General features: G+C 37.3%; 1 protein-coding gene across 3 annotated transcripts in view; it reads left to right on the top strand.

The window, feature by feature from the left end:
* Positions 1 to 60: 60 nt before the first annotated feature.
* Positions 61 to 22,520, top strand: part of NDC80 (NDC80 kinetochore complex component) — a 35,948-nt gene continuing 13,488 nt past the window's right edge. The window contains exons 1-12 of one of the 3 annotated variants that reach the window (XM_065935150.1): positions 61 to 183; positions 1,759 to 1,945; positions 3,365 to 3,442; positions 8,235 to 8,358; positions 8,464 to 8,636; positions 9,243 to 9,345; positions 11,197 to 11,286; positions 13,425 to 13,518; positions 14,567 to 14,673; positions 15,490 to 15,634; positions 17,039 to 17,244; positions 20,945 to 21,097. In XM_065935150.1, the coding sequence (XP_065791222.1) occupies positions 1,830 to 1,945; positions 3,365 to 3,442; positions 8,235 to 8,358; positions 8,464 to 8,636; positions 9,243 to 9,345; positions 11,197 to 11,286; positions 13,425 to 13,518; positions 14,567 to 14,673; positions 15,490 to 15,634; positions 17,039 to 17,244; positions 20,945 to 21,097 (1,389 nt within the window). In that variant the 5' untranslated portion in view covers positions 61 to 183; positions 1,759 to 1,829. The remainder of the gene's footprint in view (positions 184 to 1,758; positions 1,946 to 3,364; positions 3,443 to 8,234; positions 8,359 to 8,463; positions 8,637 to 9,242; positions 9,346 to 11,196; positions 11,287 to 13,424; positions 13,519 to 14,566; positions 14,674 to 15,489; positions 15,635 to 17,038; positions 17,245 to 20,944; positions 21,098 to 22,520) is intronic. The other 2 variants (XM_065935148.1, XM_065935149.1) reach the window with 2 other exon arrangements.

The raw sequence follows: 22,520 nt of genomic DNA on the forward strand, positions 1-22,520 counted from the left end.
ATATTGCGCACGCGCGCTCACGTCCTGCGCGATGACGTACACGCTGGCGGAGATTTTAAAAATTCGAAAGGCGGCGGCGGGTGGAAGGAGTTTGTGTTTTGGCGGCTGCTGTCCTGTCCAGCTGGCAGTTGCAGGGTTTACAATAATTCGGTCCCTGGATCGTGTCGGGAAGCTGGGAGAAAGGTAACTAATGATTTTGGGTTAATTTTGCTCTGGGCAGCGGGAGAGAGAACACCAGGTCGCCAAGTTAGATTCACAAGCCCTGGGAGGCGACGTTTTGGTGTTTGTTGTTGTAACCGACCTCTCGATCCAGTCGGTACGAGGCGCTAGTTTCCCGGAGTCCAGTAGATTTCTTACGGCAGTGATTTTCCGAGGGAGAAGGGGAGGGCCAAGCGGACACTGATGGGAAGAAGAGGGCCTGGAGAGAGGAAAAAGGGAAGAATTCATGACAGCACAGAGAGGAAGACAAGATGAGGAATTGTTTGCTGTTTTTGCGTTTGAGCTATTAGTGTAGCATCCCGATTGCCGTGTACGGAGTACATCCAGAAGTATTAATCTCAGATTCTGAGAGTACATTTGAAGTGGAGTTTGGGAGGGAACATATAGATGAGAGTAGAAAAGTTTAATAGATACAGAAGTGTATACTGAAGAAGAAATGGGTGTCCACACAAAGAAGGAAAGAGTATATCAGTTTCAAATACAAAGGAGAGCTTAGAGAAGAGGATAACCACAGATGTCCATTGTCCTGGAAACCAGGGCAGGACCTGGAAAGGTGAGGAGTACAGTGTCTAATGCCTCAAAGACAAGATCCTGTTGCAGAGAAAAGCCAATTCTGACTCTAGTTAGAACTGTTTCTTTGACTTGTTTTCTGTTGCTTTTGTTATTATAATCATACATAATGGCCAACCTCAGAGAATCCTGCCCCTCTGTCTGACTGTTAAAGTGCCTTTGTTCAGAACCCTGTCCACCTGTAAATAACAGGAGGGAAGAAATTAACACGTCCCCTGCCTAAGGCTTGCCATTCTAAGAGATATTTTCAACATTAATGGCTATTTTACTTTATTTCCTCACCTCCCTGGCATCTCTGATCTATAAAAGAACCTGGCATTTCAGTTAGCTCTTTCAACACCATGTCTCAGATTAATTGGCCTGTCCTGCAATGATCAGAGTGAGGTTGGACTCAGTAACAATAGGATTCGAAGATTTGTCAGTGAAAGATACCCCAGGAGGTGGAAAGGGAGTAAGATGTGAATGTAGTCTGAGGAAGTGGAAGCGGCCTGTAGGCCAGATAATTTATCCTTGATAAAAGGGAGATTGAAGCAAGAGGGCCAATAATTGAAGAATATAAATGAGAAAGAGAAGGTTAAGGACAGAGCTAAAGAGGATGGACATTAGGAAAAGAAAACAGGATGGTTTCCTTTGAGACCAAAGGAAACATCAGAGGTAGTTGTTGCCAGGTGGCCTGACTTCCCATCGAAATAGGCACAGCCAGCAGTGGTTATGTGATCTGAGTTAGGATTCAGGGTTTTAACTACCATAAATTCCCTTTTGAAGAGGAATCATACCTTTTTCACCCTTCTATTGTTTGCACTGCTTTGCACACTCCCTTGTACACGGTAGGCAGTTAGTATTTTCGTGTGTTGAGTATTTTTAAAGAAAATCAAATAGATAAATATTCCCTGTAAATGAAGACTTCACCTTACATGAACAAGATAACCCAGGAAGGAACAATGAAACTTGGCTGCCTTTCTGTTTGAGGATGAAGATAATAGTTGAGGTTTAATGTACCATCTACATCTGGAAAGACTTGTTTAATACTGAATTCATGAATGCAGGTCATAAGCATGAAACGCAGTTCAGTTTCCACCGGTGGTGCTGGCCGCCTGTCTATGCAGGAATTAAGATCCCAGGACTTAAATAAACCAGGTCTCCATACCCCTCAAACGTGAGTACCACATACCTTATTGTCCTGGCAGAGAAATCTGTAAAGGTGGTTAATGCAAAGATGTAGTGTAATATTGTGATGAATCTTGTCTGTTGTCAGCGGTACCTGATTTGGAGTCAATGAAGGCTGAGAGTGGGCCCGACACTTGTGTTGTGTCGTGTCTTATCTCATTTGATACTTAAATCTCAAAAGCCACATCCTTTGTAAGGCAATCCCTAAGGGACTGCCAATTCCCCTTCAGTGCTCTTTCATTTTTATTTTCCTGCTTTCCTCAGAGCTGCTTGTTTTAGCAGGTTCTGTGCTATAATTTTCAGTTTACTGCAGTTTATTCAACTAGCACAGTTCTCAATCAAAACCATTACTTGCTCTGACAATTAACTGCAGTTTAGGAGCCACCGATAGAACACTGTTTCTCTGAACTATTTCCTGGAGATTCATTGGTGTCCAAAAAAGGTGTCCAGAAGAACTTGCTATTACCGTGTTCAATATCCTCTAATAATGTATAATAATTGTAATGGAAAAAAATCTGAAAAAGTATATGCATGTGTAAATATATATCTATATATATGCAAGATATTACAGGAATCCCAACAAACTTTTTGGCCAACCCTATATAATAAACACTCAGTTTGGTGTATACCTGTAACATCATAAATCAACTATGCTTCAAATTTTTTTTTTACATTTTAAATAAAAAATCAACTGTGGGGGGAGAACTTTCAATCATAAACTAGTTTTTCCCTATGAATGATATTCTTAAAATTAAGAGAAGGCTGTTTGTAATCTATGTGAGTTGTATCTTATATTACCAAGGTACAAGTTACTTGCTAATTGCTCTTAAATTACTTAGATTTACATTGTATGAGCCTCTGCTACTTTTAGAAATTTGAAATATTTATACATTTTTTTCTTCTGAAATCAAATTTTTTGTACTTTTGTACATTACTACTGCAAAAGATTTGTGCCTTAAATTGTGTCAGAAGGTAAAAGACTGCTTTTTTGTCAGTATTTTTGGTCAGTAATTGACAGAATGTATGTTCTTGAGTATAGCCACATTCTAATAAAGAGTAAGCCTCAAAAGAGCAAAATTTAAGTGCGACTATCAGTCTATGATTGAAAATACCTATTTTTAAATTATTCATTTTCCTTTGAAGTTGTTATCCATAAATGTACATATTTTAAGATAATTAAAGTAACAATGTAGATATGGGTTTTTTCCCACTTTCTTCTTAACACTTTAGTTAAGCAAATATATACTATATTGTAAGCTTATCCCATTTATAACAACTGTAATTGCTGCTGAAAATTTTCATGCTTTTGGATTATTTTTGTAGGGAATGGGTAACGTGTTTTCAAAAGTCTCTTGAACTAATATTTTTTCATTCATTTGAAGAGTTTGTTTTTCTCCTTTTCTTAAAGCAAAGAGAAATCAACCTTTGGAAAATTGAATATAAACAGACCCACATCTGAAAGAAAAACCTCTGTATTTGGTAAAAGGTAATGATATTTTTTATTAATTTTAGTGGAAAAGATTCTTATAGCCATACATTGAGTTAAATGCTCAATGTACAAAAAATTAGATATCATGGTCCCTTTTAAGAGAAAGTTTTAATCTTGTTTTCCTCTGTTTTAAATGGTTAAATTGGTTATATTTGCCTTAAATGATGCTGAAAGATACATCAGAACATTCAGACCACTGTTTCATTGTTACAAGTGAATACTTGATGGAAAATTCTTCACATAGACACTCTGGAATCAGAGCATTTTAACATTCGGAATCGTCATCTAGTCCAAAATTTTAGTCACAGACTTTTTAATACTCTTAAATATTATCAAACCTTAGTCAACCCTAAAGGAAATCAATGCTGAATATTCATTGGAAGGATTCCTGCTGAAGCTCCAGTGCTTTAGCCACTTGATGCAAAGAGCTGACTCATTAGGAAAGACCCTGATGCTGGGAAAGATTGAGGTCAGGAAGAGAAGGGAACGACAGAGAATGAGATGGTTGGAAGGCATCACCGACTCAATGGACATGAATTTGAACATACTCTGAAAGATAGTGAAGGACAAGGAATCCTGGCGAGCTATAGTCCATGGGGTCACAAAGAGCCAGATATGACTTAGTGACTGAACAATAACAAAACAAATATTATGGACTCTTATTTTATGGGCCATATCTATAGATATTAACTATATTAGAAATTGAAACTGAGGGGGAAATTTTTAATATTTATTAATTGAATTTAAAATAACAATAACCCATTACATGTTAACATAAATAACATGCTTTTATTTTTTAAAACATCTTTTAAAAACAAAAGTATTTCAGTAAGAAGGGTGACATTGTTTTACGTTTTTGCAGTCTCTTAATGTCTGGCTTCGTAGAAAGTAGCTAGATTCTCCAGTTCTAATGAGATGGACGAAACTGGAGCCCATTATACAGAGTGAAGTGAGCCAGAAAGATAAAGAACATTACAGCATACTAACACATATATATGGAATTTAGAAAGATGGTAATGATAACCCTATATGCAAAACAAAAAGAGACACAGAAGTACAGAACAGACTTTTGAACTCTGGGGGAGAAGGTGAGGGTAGGATGTTTCGAAAGAACAGCATGTATATTATCTATGGTGAAACAGATCACCAGCCCAGGTGGGATGCATGAGACAGGTGCTCGGGCCTGGTGCACTGGGAAGACCCTGAGGAGTCGGGTGGAGAGGGAGGTGGGAGGGGGGATCGGGATGGGGAATACGTGTAACTCTATGGCTGATTCGTGTCAATGTATGACAAAACCCACTGAAATGTTGTGAAGTAATTGGCCTCCAACTAATAAAATAAAATTTAAAAAAAAAAAAAAAAGTAGCTAGATTCTCATCTGTTTCTGAACTCAGTCTGCTGCAGTATCTGACATCATGTAGCCAGCCTTTGGAAAACTCCACTGTACACTCAGGAGAGAGAGAATGAGAATGAAATGGTTGAAAAAGAACCTTAATTTTATTGTGAAAAGAGTTTTGACTTCTCAGATCCCCTAGATCACACTTTGAGAAGCGCTGCCTAGAGTAGATCAGAGGTTGTTTAGAGTGAAGTAAGGATTGACTGTTTAGAGCGATGAGACTTTGGGATGATGGAAATGTTTAATTTTGATCATGTTAGAATTTTCATAGGTGTGTTCCTTGTCAAACCTCATCAAACTGTATGCTTTAAGCTGGTGCATTTTATTCTAAGCAAATTATACCTCAATAAAGTTAATTTTTTTAAAGAAATTCCCAACTCAAAAGCAAACATTTTTTTTTTAATCTCAGTCAGTCAGTCAGTTCAGTTCAGTCACTCAGTCATGTCCGACTTTTTGCGACCCCATGAATCGCAGCACACCAGGCCTCCCTGTCCATCACAAACTCCCGGAGTTTACTCAAACTCATGCCCATTGAGTCGGTGATGCCATCCAGCCATCTCATCCTCTGTCGTTCCCTTCTCCTGCCCCCAATCCCCCCCAGCATCAGGGTCTTTTCCAGTGAGTCAACTCTTCGCATGAGGTGGCCAAAGTATTGGAGTTTGAGCTTCAGCATCAGGCCATCCAATGAACACCCAGGACTGATCTCCTTTAGGATGGACTGGTTGGATCTCCTTGCAGTCCAGGGGACTCTCAAGAGTCTTCAACACCACAGCTCAGAAGCATCAACTTTTCGGCTCTCAGATTTCTTCACAGTCCAACTCTCACATCCATGCATGACCACTGGAAAAACCATAGCCTTGACCAGATGGACCTTTGTTGGCAAAGTAATGTCTCTGCTTTTTAATATGCTATCTAGGTTGGTCATAACTTTCCTTCCAAGGAGTAAGCATCTTTTAATTTCATGGCTGCAGTCACCATCCTCAGTGATTTTGGAGCCCAAAAAAATAGTCTGACACTGTTTCCACTGTCTTCCCATCTATTTGCCATGAAGTGATGGGACCAGATGCCATGATCTTCGTTTTCTGAATGTTAAGCTTTTAGCCAACTTTTTCACTCTCCTCTTTCACGTTCATTAAGAGGCTTTTCAGTTCCTCTTCACTCTCTGCCATAAGAGTGGTGACATCTGCATATCTGAGGTTATTGATATTTCTCCCAGCAATCTTGATTCCAGCTTATGCTTCTTCCAGCCCAGCATTTCTCATGATGTACTCTGCATATAAGTTAAATAAGCAGGGTGACAATATACAGCCTTGACGTACTCCTTTTCCTATTTGGAACCAGTCTGTTGTTCCATGTCCAGTTCTAATTGTTGCTTCCTGACCTGCATACAGGTTTCTCAAGAGGCAGGTCAGGTGGTCTGGTATTCCCATCTCTTTCAGAATTTTCCACAGTTTATTGTGATCCACACAGTTAAAGTCTTTGGCGTAGTCAATAAAGCAGAAATAGATATTTTTCTGGAACTCTCTTGCTTTTTTGATAATCCAGCGAATGTTGGCAATTTGATCTCTGGTCCCTCTTCCTTTTCTAAAACCAGCTTGAACATCTGGAAGTTCTTGGTTCATGTATTGCTGAAGCCTGGCTTGGAGAATTTTGAGCATTACTTTACTATCATGTGAGATGAGTGCGATTGTGCTGTAGTTTGAGCATTCTTTGGAATTGCGTTTCTTAGGGATTGGAATGAAAACTGACCTTTTCCAGTCCTGTGGCCACTTTCACCAAAACTTAAAATATAACTTTAAGACAGATGTTGATTTAAATATTTTGAAAACATTTAGAGATGACATATTTGTTACCTTATGAGAAATCTTTGTCATAAACCCAAGTTAAACTGTCTCTGGTGTTCACTCTAGCTGAAAAATCTTAAGGAATTTTTATAATGTAACTTTCATCTCAGAGCTGAACTTCGGAGATAATGGGGATAATGATGATAAAATCTAATATTTGCTGAGCATTTTTGTAAGCCAGAAAAGTGCTACTTTATGTCTCATCTGTTCAATCCTCAGAACTGCCCTATGTGTAGTCAGTCATTGTCTTCATTTTATCAATAAGGAAATTGAAACACTGAGACGTTAAGTAATTTACCCAGAGTCATACAACTGGTAACAGAGATAGCATTTTTAACCACAGACTCTGGTTCTAGACCCTACGCTCTTAAACTGTAAGTTGAGTAATACAATATTTTGATTGGTTAGGAAATACTTTTATAATTTCAAAAGCTATTAGTGCTTTTGAAAAGCTATTAGTGTTTGTGTAGAATAATACATATTAAAGATTAACTACTAGCAGTAGGGAGAAGAGTGATTCTCAAGTTATCAAATTCTCAGGGAGAAAATTAGCTAATTAGAGTAGCAGTGAAAGAGGGCCCACGCTAAAGAACTTTTAGAGCCTGGGCAGAAGAGAACTTGAAAACAGCAAGCACACTTGCAGGGAGAAACTCTTTTTTGATGAACAGAGTTGAGATATTAGAGCAATGTTCACTGTAACTCAGCTTTGTGGAGTCTGTCCAGTAAAGAAAAGTACTGTTCCAAGTATACTTAATAAACTAGAATAGTTAGGTAAGTTGGGCCACAAAGATTAGCAAAAGGAGTTACTATAAAGGTTTAAACAAAAAAAAAAGGTTTAAACAAATGGAAGTTTTGTTTGGGGAGATGGCGCTTAGAATGGAGCATAAATGTTATAGCTGTTAATGACCAAAAAGTAGTAACACATATATTTATGGTAAATCACAGTCAGATACACAATATCGCATGACAATAACATTCATGAAGAAAGCACACACAATCTATTTCAACATCTCAAAGGTAATTTTCTCACATTAAATAATGGCAAATAAAGAGATTGGAAGTAAAGGAGCAGTCATGAAGGGGTGAGTAGGCTATTAAAAGGATCTGGGTTGTTGAGACCTGGAAAACGGTTGGTGCAAAGAACCTGCCGGACTCAGAATACACATTTTTAGAGAATAATGTGTGTGTTAGTGATGCAAACCATCAAAAGAATATTTGTTCCTGCCTCATTTTATAGTTTAATTTTCATTATTTGCTCTTACTTTCTCTGCTTTGAATAAGAGAAATCTGTTTAAATAAAAACTGAAGAATTGAATTTTAATGTGTGATGCTGATGTTAAAATATAAAATCATGGGACTTCCCTGGTGATCCAGGGGCTAAGACTTCAATGCAGGTGGCCCGACACAGTTTCCATCCCTGGTCAGGGAATTAGATCCTACATGCTGCAGCTAAGACCCAGCGTGGCCAAATGAGTAAATATGTAAGATCTCCTTGGAATAATTAGGCTTCAGCTCAGAAGGAAATAATTTTGACTGATTTTGTTTGCAGAACTAGTGGACATGGATCCCGGAATAGTCAGTTTGGTATATTTTCCACTTCTGAAAAAATCAAGGACCCAAGACCACTTAATGACAAAGCATTCATTCAGCAATGTATTCGACAACTCTGTGAGGTATTTTATGTTCTTTAATATTGTAAATTGTGAGTGTTCTCTTTAAGTAATTTTCAATAATTTTCCTATTGTGAAACATTTGACATTTCATAAAAATCATTGTAGTTTCTTTCAGAAAACGGTTATGCATATAGTGTATCAATGAAATCTCTACAAGCTCCTTCTGTTAAAGACTTCCTGAAGATCTTCACTTTTCTTTATGGCTTCCTCTGCCCTTCATATGAACTTCCTGACACAAAGTTTGAAGAAGAGGTTCCAAGAATCTTTAGAGATCTTGGGTTTGTATGTTATATTTCTCTTTAGCCTAGAGAGTTAAGATGGCCCCTGTGGGTCACATATGCAAGATCAATCGAAAAGGCAAAAATAAACAACTATTTGGGGATTATTACTGAAGTACAGATGATAGATCCTAAAGCCCTCAACTACTCATGTGACAAGGAATAGATAGGATGGACTAGATATTGTGAATTTTATAGATCAGAAAAGATAGGTGTCAAAACCTGGTGAAAATGGAGTGAGAGAAGAGTCCAGAAAAGCCTGCGTAGGATAAACACAGGGAGAGGTGGATTTGAGGAGGAGAAGTACATACATGGTTTTATTTAGGGTACATTGCATTTGAGAGAACAAATAATCTTTCAGAAGAGAAGTCCAGCCTGTTGGTTGTAAGTCACATTTTGCAACTTAGGGGATACGTGTACAAAGTAATCTTCAAAAAAATACACAAAATCCTTTGAGAGTAAGATGACAAAGGAAAGAATCTCGACAAGTATTTTACTTCTAAACAAGTCAAGACTGTTGTTATATACTTGGAATTTTTTTAATGTAACTTCTTGCTTAATTTACCATTATTAACATGCTAGCTCATTTTTTCTAATTTTTCACAGGTATCCTTTTGCATTATCGAAAAGCTCCATGTATACAGTGGGGGCCCCTCATACGTGGCCTCACATTGTGGCAGCCTTGGTTTGGCTAATAGACTGCATCAAGGTATTTGATTTCTCATTTTAAATATATACATAGAAAAGATTTTTTCCCCTCTGCTCAGAATATTTCTTTTTCTCTCCCAATCTTGCTTTTACCAATTAGCTCCAAGTCTGAGTCAGTTTTCAGAGCATGTTTGGTTTTATGTTCTTCAAAATGTTACTACATGAGTCCACAGGAGAGGAAGGGCAATATCCAAAAGGCAAGGAGGTCATTTGTTTTCATGAGGTTTTACAGCTAGAAACAAACAAAACCCAAAAAAATCCAAACTAACAACAACCAAAAAAAAAAACACAGCAAAATAATGTCAGTAGGAACTTCCCCTGAACGTTTATCTCAGATTCCTCTGAGTCCTTTTCTCCTCTCATATTTTATAATATTGAGGAGTGGTGGTTTGTTAGTAAATAACACCTTTACATAAGAGAAGTTTACTCAAGTCCATATTTCTAGTTTGTATGATTTCAGATTGAAATTTTTTCAACCAAATCTTCTCAGTTCAGAATTTTCAGTTCTTGTAGTAAAAGGAGTTTTTTCTCTAGTTGTGGGGATCTATTTGTGCCTCTATAAGGCTCACCTTGAACTTTGCAGAGTAGCAAGAGTTCTCATAAGGACCTTTGACACGGCAACAGAAACTGTCTTTATCTGCCCTGATGACAGGTAGGAGATTCTACTTTTCATCTTGGTCTGTGCCATGCATGTCTTTCAGTCTTAATTAAATCTGATTGTCACATGAGGCCTTGTCAAGTGAAGAAAAGGTAAAGGATGAGTTGACAGAGCTTGCCTGCATCCACTCTAGATACACAAAAGGGATTATGAGTACCTTTGGAACAGGAAAGGAGCGGACAGGACAAGCAACTCTAGCCTCAGAACAGTATCCCCACTCAGCAATCCTGTAAATGAGTGCTAGGCTGAGAAAATTTATTGTTCTTTTATATTCCTAATGCATAGTCCATTTTTTTTAGAGCTCAGTGTTGATCATACTGGATATACATTGTATCTTTCAGTTTTATAGCAAATTCTTTTTAATTTTATTTTTAAAACAAGTTATAAAACATATGTTCCGAAGTGGAATTTCTGTGCCTTAAAAACATTTAGGCATTTTCCTGCCGGCTTGTTAATTATAAACATCTGAATGTTTTGCTATAATTTATTATTTGCTATCACTTTCAGCTTAAATATTTGTTTAAATGAAGACTTTATATTGTCGAATTCAACCTAAGGTACATTCTTAAACATTTTGAAGGAGTCAGTGGATAACATTCGAGCACCAAAATTAAGTTCATTTAAGAGAAATAGTTATTACTGGCTTAGCTTTTATGGCAGTTCTGTTTTCAATTCTCAAAATTATGTTAAAATGTGTAGCAATACATATGTTCTCAATGGGCTACTAACAGTGTAAAAGATCAGCATATTTTTCTCTATTGTTTAATCAGTCAGTCATGTCCAACTCTTTTGTGACTCCATGGACTCCTCTTTTCATGGGATTTCCCAGGCAAGAATACTAAAGTAGATTGCTATTCCATCCTCCAAGAAATCTTCCCGACCCAGGGATTGCACCTAGGTCTCCTGCATTCGCAGGCAGTTTCTTTACGACTGAACCCCGAGGAAAGCATATTTTTCTTTGTAGAATAGAACTAAATATGGATCCCATCCTTTTTTAATCCTAAGGGACTTAGTTATTAAACTGTCAAAAGGATTATATTGTAAGGTTTAAAAGAACAACCTCTCAAGAGACTTTATCATGCAATAATGTAAATGCTTCTAAAAATGACACTGAAAACAAGTTTGACAAAACTTGAAAAATGTGTTTTTCTTATAAAGTTAATCAATTTAACATGTTGTTTGTATACTGAATAGTTACATAATGCCATGAAAGAAAGCTCACCTTTATTTGATGATGGACAGCCTTGGGGAGAAGAAACTGAAGATGGAATTATGCATAATAAGGTACCTTACTTTACCATAAACATTAGTCACCTGATATTATTAACTAAGTGTGTCATTATTGAAATTAACATAATCTTTTGTAGAACTTGTTTTTTTTGCTTCCTGAAAATCTAAAATTGATTTTTGGAAATGCTAGTCAATGGATTTACTCTTGGATTCACACTATAATTTCCTAAAAATAAGCAAGCACAGAAATTTGAAAATGTTAAGTAAAAAAGACAAGGCAATTAGAATTAAAACATAACATGTTATTGTTTATGTGTAGATATAATATTTCTTTTTCTCCCCTGTCTTTTAGAAGGAAGATAATCAATACTGGCGTCATTATTCTAATGTATTTTGTGGACACAAAGCATAAAAGACTGGTCTTAAAATAGATGGCATGTGGGTTTTTTGTTTGTTTTGTTTTGACCTTTTTAGCTAGGATAGTTGCCACTTCTAAAAGTGACTGAGATAAAATAGTCTAAATTGGTTTCCAGACTGTCCTTTAATGGAGCCTAAATTATGTAACTAACTCCGTATTTCCTGAAACACACAAATTTTCGTCTCCAAATGGAGCAAACACCCACTCCAAGGAATAAATTTATGGTATTGAGATTTAACATCAGTTTCCCCTAGCTTATATAAAAGACCAATCACTATGCAGGTCCCTAAGATTAAGATAAACATTCTGTGTTCTAATTCTGTTCTTCACCTTCTGGAACATTTGTCATAAAAAGAAAGTGGAAATAGCCTCAACCTCATCTTTTCCTACTACCTAGGGAATGGTTCAAATTCAAAGGTAAATTTACTGACTACCATGGTAGTGTTGCCTAGTTGTTTGTTTTTTTTTTAAACGTAATACTTTATCGGTGATCCCTGCTAGAAAAGCAGCTAGAAAGCCTCTGATCCTCTTGAGAGAATTCTCCTCCCATGTTGCAGTATGTTTGCTAGACTAAATTTATTATACCTCAGTTTTTACCCAAATAAAATTATAATACCTACTAAACTAATTAAATATTAATTTCTTGATAGTCATTCTAAAGATTAAGTGAGTCAGAGTTATTCCTGCTATCTTAGCTGTTATTTCAGATGACAATATATATAAAGAAGCACTTTGGAAATTGCAAAGTACTATTTTTAATTTATTTTAATTTTAAATTAAAAATTAATTTTAATTTAAAAGAATTACCAAAATACCCAGCTTCACCAGGTTCTGAATCTCTACTTTTTGGATCTAGAGACCCAATTTTTTTTTTTTTTTAACCTTCAAAATCAAAATCAACCAAACTTAAGAAAACTGATTCACTCTTACTAAATTCACACCTGAAGAGGAATGAAAATCTATTTATTTCCCCCCAGTGATCCATCTTTCCAGTTACAGGAATACTCATGCCACCCATTCAAGGTACCCCTTCCGTATCAACCAGGTAATGAGAAGGTTGCTTACTAAGCAGAGCATCAGGGCAAAGGGAATTGGTTTGTCTTAAGGGATGCTGACTTCATCTGACTGGAAAATTCTTATCAGCTCTCCTTGCCTCCTAACAAAGGATACATCCTTAGTGACCAGAACACCTCTGAACTGCAAAGTGGAGTGTTACTTTCCCTTGGATAAATACCGAATGCTAATATTCTACTGTTCAAATCTCCATTAACCATGCCATTTTTTTAACCTGAAATTACAGTGTAAATTATAGCCTTTGTTAATTATGTTCTGGCTTTCATAACCAAATCTTGTCAGATTAATTGGATTTCAATGATTAGCAGTTCATTTAAATTTTTCATAGGTTAGATTATCCCCAGAGATACTTACGTTTGCATTAATAAGCATCATCTCACCTTCTCAAAACCCTTCTCTGAAGATATGGGCTTTTGTGGGGTTTTTTTTTTTTAAACCATTTACTAAATAACACCTTTATTCAAATTTAAGTGTTCTTTTAATCCTCATTATTCACTTTAGAAGTAGCAGACTGAGTAAATCTGTGCAGCATAATTAATGATATTCCCTAGATTTGTGTTTCATTTACAGGAGTTCATGTGACCACTTGGTATTCCTGACTTTCATTATTTTAATTCATATTTAAATTTTCACTTAGAAAAGTGAAACAAACTAAATAGAGACTCATGACTGAGTTTTTAAATCTGTTTCACTCAACCAGCTGTTTTTGGACTACACCATAAAATGCTATGAAAGTTTCATGACTGGTGCTGACAGCTTTGACGAGATGAATGCAGAGCTGCAGTCCAAGCTGAGTAAGTGCTTTTACTCCTAGCATGCTGGTGTATAGTTTATCTTACTATGCCGAATGTTTGTATGAGCGCCTCACTTTGAATGTATTTAGATACCTCCTGATTTTTATTATAACTACTTTGGTGGAGAGAAATAAAGGATGTCCTTGCTTTATTATTTTAGTAAGTAAAGTACCAGTTAGTGAAAAGATCTATGGTCTCCCTGAATTCATGTCAGGAAGCTAAGGGGCCATTGTATTTTCAAAGAAAGAAATTTATTTTTGCTCTGAACTATAATCTAATGACATACAGAACTTACTAACTTTTAAAAAATGCTCCAGAGGTATTGTACATCGGTTTTCTTTTTTTATTATAGTCATATATAAAATGCCAGAGTGGTAGGTAAAATAGATAAATTTAAGCTGTGTAAAGCTATCCTCCAAAGACTATAGAGGCATTCAGAATAAGAGGATACCCTGCCACTCTCAGCCCAAAAATGAAGGCATTCTCTTGTGTATCCCTGGGATATACCTCCCTGAAGAATAGTGAGGACAGCTTCAGTGTGTCCACATGAGAAAGGGAGCAAGCAGAATATATGATGTTGGGTTTCTTTTTAAAGGGAAAATTTCATAGTGATCTAAAACCAAAAGCACTAGTGACTTCTTTGGTATTTCAGTTATATCAGGCATATAAATTATATTTATTTTATTCAAACTATTTATTACATACATACCGTGTGCCGCCCACCATGTTGGCACCAGAGATACAATAATGAGTGAGAGAAATCTCTGCCCTCATGAGCTTGCATTCTATTAGAGACAATAATCAAATGAACAATAAGTCAGATGGTGGTAAGTGCTACGGAGGAAAATGAAGCAGGGCTGGGAGGCAGAGAGTGCAGGGGACCACAGGGAGGGATTGCAGTTTTACAGATGGTAGGAGGTCCTTCACGGAGAGGGTTTCATGTAGAGACTAGAGGAAGTGAGGGAGAGAGCAATGGTAAAAACCCGGGGAAGAATTTTCTAGGCAGATCTGAGACCTTATGAAATTTTGGGGTTTTTTTTTTCTCCAGAGGATTTATTTAACGTAGATGCTTCCAAGCTGGAATCATTAGCAGCAAAAAACAGAGCATTGAATGAACAAATTGCAAGATTGGAGCAAGAAAGAGAAAAAGAACCGGTTAGTAAACATGCTTATCTTCAATAGGCTTACACGCTTACTGACACTCTTGGATCTCTGTGGAGAAAACTAGCTGTTTCTTTATGAACAAACAGCTATATAGAGAAAAAAAAAATTTTCAATGCATTAACAAAATGCATTTAAATGCTTAAATTTGCATTAGCAAATGCATTAGCAAAATAAGCTTCAAAGTTAGATTTTTTTATATAGGCCACAACTCCTAATGAAAACATGTTTGGTCTCCCTAGAACTTTGTTTTCCCTTGTGATCTATTGGTCTTGGACTAAAGGTGTTCAGAATATGATGAAAGAATCTTATCTACTTACATCAGACCTAAAGGATCTTTAGAACAAGGTCCCCATGTTACATACCTCATGGGAGCACCAACAAGAGGCCCTGAACTTTGTAGTCAGTGGAAAGAGAATGATAATTAATGAGTTTATATAATATATTGTATAATATATTGTATCCTGAGGGCTTTCTAAAAGCTAAATGATGATATCCAGATATCTAATGTTATTTTGTGTATTATGATACTGAAATGTTCTATAAAATAACAGATTTTTAAATGTTTGTGCTTTTTCAATTTGGCCCTTGACTTTTCCTATCCCAAATTGGCTTCTGAAAAGTACTCCTCTCAATTGGGTAATAACAGTAAACTCCCCTTTTAGTTCTTTTTGACTCCCTCTAAAAAATGAAAAGAAAACTCTAATTTACCTTTCTTTAAGATGAATTTGAGTATTGCTTTACTTTCAAGTAAAGTATGGAATGATTATTGACAAGAATAACTAACTTCATATTCTTTTTCTTTTAAAGAATCGTCTAGAGTCATTGAGAAAACTGAAAGCTTCTTTACAAGCAGATGTTCAGAAGTATCAGGCATACATGAGCAATTTGGAGTCTCATTCAGCCATTCTTGACCAGAAATTGAATGGTCTCGATGAAGAAATTTCTAGAGTAGGTAAGCACAACTAGTACTGAAAGTTCATTTAGAGTGAGGTGGGAGCATACATGGGACTTACACATATAGAGCCATCTTTGTCATCTGTATCTTTTTGCCTCTTAATGGTAAATGTTGGTAGCAGGGCAAGTTTTTAGTGACTTTTATATTCATTTCCTGAGGTTGCTGTAACAAATTATCACAAACTTGGTGACTTAAAACAGTGGAAGTTTATCCATTCCCAGAAGGCTAGAAGCTGGAGATTGGCAGGGCCACATCTCTGAAGACCCTGAGGGAGAACCCATTCCTTGCCTCCTCCAGCTTCTGGAGTCTTCCAGCATTCCTGAGATTGTGGCCACACCACTCCAGTCTCTGCCTCCATCCACACACTGCCTTCTCTGTGTGCATGTCTCTCTTCTGTCTGTGTTAATTTCTCTCTGCCTGTGTTTTCAGAATATTTATGACCTTCAGGGCCCACCTCAATAATCCAGGATAATCTCCTTACTGCAAAATACTTAATCACATCTGTGAAGACTCCTTGTCCAAATAAAGTATTGTTTACAAATTCCAGGGTCTGGGACTTCATATCTTTGGGTGACCATGACTCAACCTACTATAACTTCTAACATGTTTTCAGATACCTGACTTTTTGAAGCCAAGAGGGACCTAACCTAAGAACATATGCTGCCTGAACATAAACATATCTTCAATTCCACCTTGTAATTAATATGCCAGGTTTTAAATCTTTGCTAGCCTCCGTCTGCTACATTTGCCTTATCCTCTGTCACTATCACTACCTCCTAGGCTACTCTGCAGCTTAACCTGATTGAAAATAACATGAAAAGATGCTATAAAAGCCTAACTAAAGAAAGCTTGTTTATATCTTGTGTGCTCCTAACCTTGGTTTCATAAACACATATGGATCTTAATCATAAAACTGAAAATACTGTGGCCCATGAATTGCTTCTATGGGATGCTTCTGTGGTGCCAAAAGTAGCACAAAGAAAGATAGCTACACATCACAGAGCCATTGGCTGGCAGTTTACAAAATAAATAGCTATGTGGACCTACTATACTATTTTCCCAGGTCTCTGCCTACTTTGATTTTATTCTTTTAAGGGTTTTAGGGCTGTGTCTGTCTCATGTAGGAATTATGTAGATACTCCTTAGGATATTTGATTTAACTATTATTCTTTGGAATATTAATCATCTGTCTTATCAAGGACAGTAATTATCTGGAGTATTTGCTAAATTGATTTATTTTTTTCCAATAAGTCTGATTATATATATTAGCTTTGCTCTACATCAGCTCTTTAAATAGTTCACACTTGACCACTAATATTTGTTCTCCATAATGACAAGGAAATTTAGACATCGTAATCAACTAGAATTGAAGGAACTTAATTTATTTCTTTTGCAATGCAGAACTAGAATGTGAAACAATGAAACAGGAGAATTCTCGACTACAGAATATTGTTGACAACCAGAAGTACTCGGTTGCAGACATTGAGAGAATAAATCATGAAAGAAATGAATTGCAGCAGACCATTAATAAATTAACCAAGGACCTAGAGGCTGAACAGCAGCAGTTGTGGAATGAAGAGCTGAAATATGCCCGAGGCAAAGAGGCGGTATGTCTTACCATTCCCAGGGCAGCACCTCATCAGAACTTCCCTTTGTAAAGGTCCATCCCAATTTGGAAGAACTGAGTGGGTAAAATAAATTGGCGAAAGAGGTAAAATTTTTCAGCATTGACATTTTACTAAAAACACTCATCTCTTCATGTCAATTCAGTAACAGCCCAATTTCTCAGTCATACTTAAGATAACCTGTATTTTCCAATAGTGAACCAAGAAATGAACCAAAAAAGTCTTTAAAGCCATGGAAATAGTTTTCATAAGTCCCAGGCCTCTTATTCTAGAAGTGGACATGAGTCACTTCTTCATTTACGTCCTCACTGCTCAGACATGTATTTAACATCTGCTGTGTACCACTTACTATGTTGGGTGCAGAGGGAGGATAAAGAGACACAGGAACTTAAGAAACTGCTGTTCTAGTTGACATTTCTCTACCATGAGATCAGACCTCCAACTGCATACTGAAGAAGCCTATAGTAGACATGACCAAGATTTTGGTGTGCGTAGTGTAGGGTGATGGATGGTGGTGGTTTTCAGAAAGGCTTCCTTGCAGACGTAAGACCTGAGCTGAATTGGGAACGTGAGGAGGGAGGATTAGCCTGGCCAGATTGGGGAGCCAGCAAGTGACATGTGTGGGGAAGTTAGGGAGAAAGCAGCACCAGGCACTCTGCTGTCCTGAGTTTTCCGTGTGGCTAGAGCCTAACAGCAAGGGATGCGGCATGTGCAGAAGATGAGACTCAAGGATAAGAAAGACCAGGTGGGGAACATCCTTCTCAGACTTAGAAGCTCGGACTTTATCCTGAAAGCTCCAGGAAGCAGGCCATTAATATGTTAAACACATTTCAGGAAGATCTCATTTTTGATAATGTGAAAAGTGGATAGAAGGAAGCAAAGCAGTCAGATAAGGATCTGTGGGAAGTAATTAGTAGGAATTACAGGCTGAAGTTTAGATAATGCTTGTGGAGATTCAAAGAAATGGGTGGATTCTGTCTGCTTAGGAGGTAGAATGAATAAAGAGATGAAAGAAAGGAAACCAACACCAGGGTCTGGCTTGAGTGATGGGGCAGGCAATGAGTAGTATCATTCACTTAGGAACAGAAGAGATGGAGAAGTTGGCAGTCTGGAGTAGAGATGGTAGGCTAGACATGTTGTGTGCATATGCAGCATTTAAATGAAAATATCTTACAGACTATTTTACATGGGCCTGTACTGCAGCGTTAAATACCTGGGTTTGCAGTATAGATTTGGTAAAAATCTGTATATGTTGTCATTGGAGCCACAGGGTAGATGAATTCACCAAGGAAGAATACAGAGGAGGAAGATAGAATTCTGGAAATACCAGCATCTTGGGAGTGGACAGAGACCCCTTAAGAAAAGCCTGAAAGGAAGTAGGTTCTTGGTTTCCCCTACCAGGGATCGAATCTGCATCCCCTGTATTAGAAGGGCAGGACCTCCAGGGAAGTCCCAGAAGGCATGTCTTTTTAAAAAGGCTCCTTTAAGCATCTACGTTTGCCTATGGGGCAGTGTGGGTTTTTCACCCTGATCATATTGTGAAGTTCATTATAAACATAATGAAAGTTTCTTGGTCACATTTTAACTGTTTTACATTATTAAAAATTTGTATTTTACACAGCTGCATATGTAATTCTTAATATGGAATGCACAGTTCAGCCTGAGCAATAAGCACTGCCTCATTTTTTGAGTCATTTCAGCAGATTTTTGCTTTGCCTTAATTATCTGTGCTCCCTCGTACTCCTGACCTGCTCATCTCTGTCCCTGTGTATAAAAGAGAAAAATATGCATTTCTAAGAAACAGCCAGTGATGGTATGGTGATCGCAAAAGTCTTTGAACCCAGAATTTGGTAAACCTGTGTTGTAGCCCTGGGTTTGCCAGCACATGTTTATGTGACCTCAGCACAACATCTGACTTCTCAGAGCCTCAGTTTCCTTATTTACAAACTGAATTGTGAATGGACCAGGTCGGTGAACCTGAAATGTCACTTCAACAGTTAACACATTTTGCCTCTCAAGCACTGTGTGGGAGAGGGGAAGTTATGAATCTCTAGACTAGGTGAACTCTGTTAACTAGCTCAAACTAGCTGTATGGGTGCTGTTTTTGATTTGGAGGATCAGGCTGAAAGAAGAAAATTACCCAGGAAGTGGGTAAGCAGTGGCCTAGTGAGGGGCCAGTTGGGCCATGGTCAGTGCGAAGAAAACCTTAGGGTACTGAGTAGGAGAGATTAAAGAATGGAGGCAAAATACTAAAGTCCAGCATAAAGAGTCCTCCCCTTAGTTTTCTTTCCAGACTGATTTTTACCCCACCCATCACCTCTGACTGGGAGTCCCATTATGGAACTCTTTGCTGAGATGGGCATTGAGGCTACCTCCAGACTCTTCAGGAGGAATATGGTACATGTTCTCTGTCTGAACTGGTTGGTGGAAGGAGAAGTGTGTCGTACATCTGCTGTCCCCACAGTCTGGCAGGATGGAGTGCATGGCCTTGTGAAAACTGCTTTATTATAGCAACAAAATCACAGTGAAAAACAGGATAGTTCCTAGGATTATTTAGTGTAAGGCCATAGAGAACTACACACAGCAGTCATCCCTGGAGAGCTACTGTATTACAAATTATAGTAATTGAAACAATTTCCTGATTTATTAATATGAAATCTTAAATTTTGCATATAAGTGTTGCTTTTAAGTTTTTGGAAATTGATGATTATTTAAGCAGGTTATGATAGGCACTTTTGCCCTTGCATTCTTTCAAAGTATTCATTTTATAGATGGTAACTATATGAAAACAAATTGCCTGGACTCTGCAGGTTCATTTATTTCGTCAGATACTGAGTACTCTGCCAAGTACTGTTCTAGTTGCTAGGGATGCAAGTGCTCTCACGGAGTGTGCTTTCAGGTGATGGAGATGAACACAAGAGTAATCTCTGTCAGGTGATACCAAGTGCTCTGAAGGATAAAGTAAGAGAGTAGAGAAATTGGGGGTGTTAATGTTAGAGGGAAAGCCTTCTGATGATGTAATGTGAGCAGAACCCTGAACGAAGGGAAGAAGACCAGGAATGTGGAATATGTTAGTAAAATATTTTTATCAAAACAGTTGAAATAACATTCAGAGACTTGAGTGACTACAGTTCGCTCATTTTAAATAAATGAAATGTTTTATTTTGTATATTGACAAAGCTAAGGTTTGTTTCTGTTTCATAATTTCTCTGTCTGGTACTTTAAAAAGTGAATTTTAGTTAACACCTCAACATGGACTTTTATTCCAAACTCCTTGTCAGATAAATGGAAGAACAGTAGTAGTTTGTTGTTGTTATTCAGTCACTAAGTCATGTCTGACTCTGTGACCCCATGGGCTGCAGCACGCCAGTCCTCCTTTCCATTCACTATCTCCCAGAGTTTGCTCAAACTCATGTCCATTGAGTTAGTGATGCTGTCTAACTGTATTGCTTACTAATTAATTATGGTGTTAAAACTATCTTAAAATTTAGTGTGAATAAAATCTTTCATTCTTTATATTTTAAAACTGCTACTGTTACTACTAAAAATGCCAACTTTAAAACTAATGAAAAACACATAATCTTTGAGTGAGTAAAGCTGCAACCAAAGAAAAGCCAATTGAAAACCTTATGGAATGGAACTGTTTTATTTCAGTGTTTCTTTTTGTGTTCTCTTCTTACAGATTGAAACACAATTAGCAGAGTATCATAAATTGGCTAGAAAATTAAAACTTATCCCTAAGGGTGCTGAAAATTCCAAAGGTTATGACTTTGAAATTAAGTTTAATCCTGACGCTGGTGCCAACTGCCTTGTCAAATACAGAGCTCAAGTTTATGTACGTAATCGTGAGTACTTCAGAAGGTTTTTAAGTGATATGATTGATGTCTGCTCATAATATTTATAACTAACAGTTTAAACTTCAGCAGGTCCATAACTCAAGATTAAATGTAAAGATACAACACTGAAACTTGCCTTCTTTCTTCCTGGTAGTAAACACCTGCTCTCTGTTTTACCTTACTCTTTGAATTATAAAGCCTCATCTTCTATTCCTCTAAAAGATGTGATTATATATAAAATAGATGCAAGGATTATTAAGACAAAAATGAGACCTGATGCTTGCTCTCAAGTTGCTACTTATCTCAGGGGAGAAAGACAAAATACATACTTTATACATGCCTTATTAGAAGTCTTTACAGGGTATACTAACAAGATCAGTTCTTCTCAATTGAGAGAAGTCTGTACAGCAATGGTGAACCTGGAATGAAATCTTCAAAGATGAGATATTTATGGGGTGATCTGTGGAAAGGTTTCAGGCACAAGGACACACAGGAAGGCATGAACTATAACAGAGCATTAAGTACCACCAGTGGCCAATAATGAGAGTACTGTACATAATTTTCAAATATGGCCAAGGATGTAATTTGAGGAAGAAAAATTTTAAGTGCTCCCCCAAAATGTTAATTTTCAAAATAATTTTTAATAAGGATATCAATTAAAGTCTAAAACCATGCATTTTTTTCTCTTGAGAATCATTCATTCATTCTATGAATTATTTATTGAGTATCAACTACGTTCCATACCAGCCAGATGCTGAGATAAAATACCCAGAAAGAGGAATTCCCTGGTGGTCCAGTGGTTAGGACTCAGCATTTTCACTGTCAGGTCCAGGTTAAATCTCAGGTTGGGGAACTAAAATCTCTCAAGCCGCACAGCACAACCAAAAAACAACAACTAAAAAAACATGTAAAGATACAGTCCCTACTTTCCATATTGTTGTTTATTGACAGACAGATTTTGATTAAATAAATCTAAACTCATTTTCAATAGAAGAAAATACATCCAAAGAACATTTAATCTTTTACTATTTTGTTTCTCAAGCAGCTGCTTGGTAGATAGGCAGATAGAGTTTCAGTTTAGTTCAGTTCAGTCACTCAGTTCTGTCCGACTCTTTGCGACCCCATGAATCGGAGCACGCCAGGCCTCCCTGTCCATCACCAGCTCCCGGAGTTTACTCAAACTCATGTCCATCGAGTCGGTGATGCCATCCAACCATCTCATCCTCTGTCATCCCCTTCTTCTGCCCCAATCCCTCCCAGCATATGGGTCTTTTCCCGTGAGTCAACTCTTCACATGAGGTGGCCAAAGTATTGGAGTTTGAGCTTCAGCATCAGTCCTTCCAATGAACACCCAGGACTATAGAGTTTACTCACCTGTATTTTAAGTAGTTTGACGTGTTAGTGCAAGAAATCAATTTCTGG

This window comes from Muntiacus reevesi, chromosome 4 (genome assembly GCF_963930625.1).
Source record: "Muntiacus reevesi chromosome 4, mMunRee1.1, whole genome shotgun sequence".
NCBI classification, from domain to species: domain Eukaryota; kingdom Metazoa; phylum Chordata; class Mammalia; order Artiodactyla; family Cervidae; genus Muntiacus; species Muntiacus reevesi.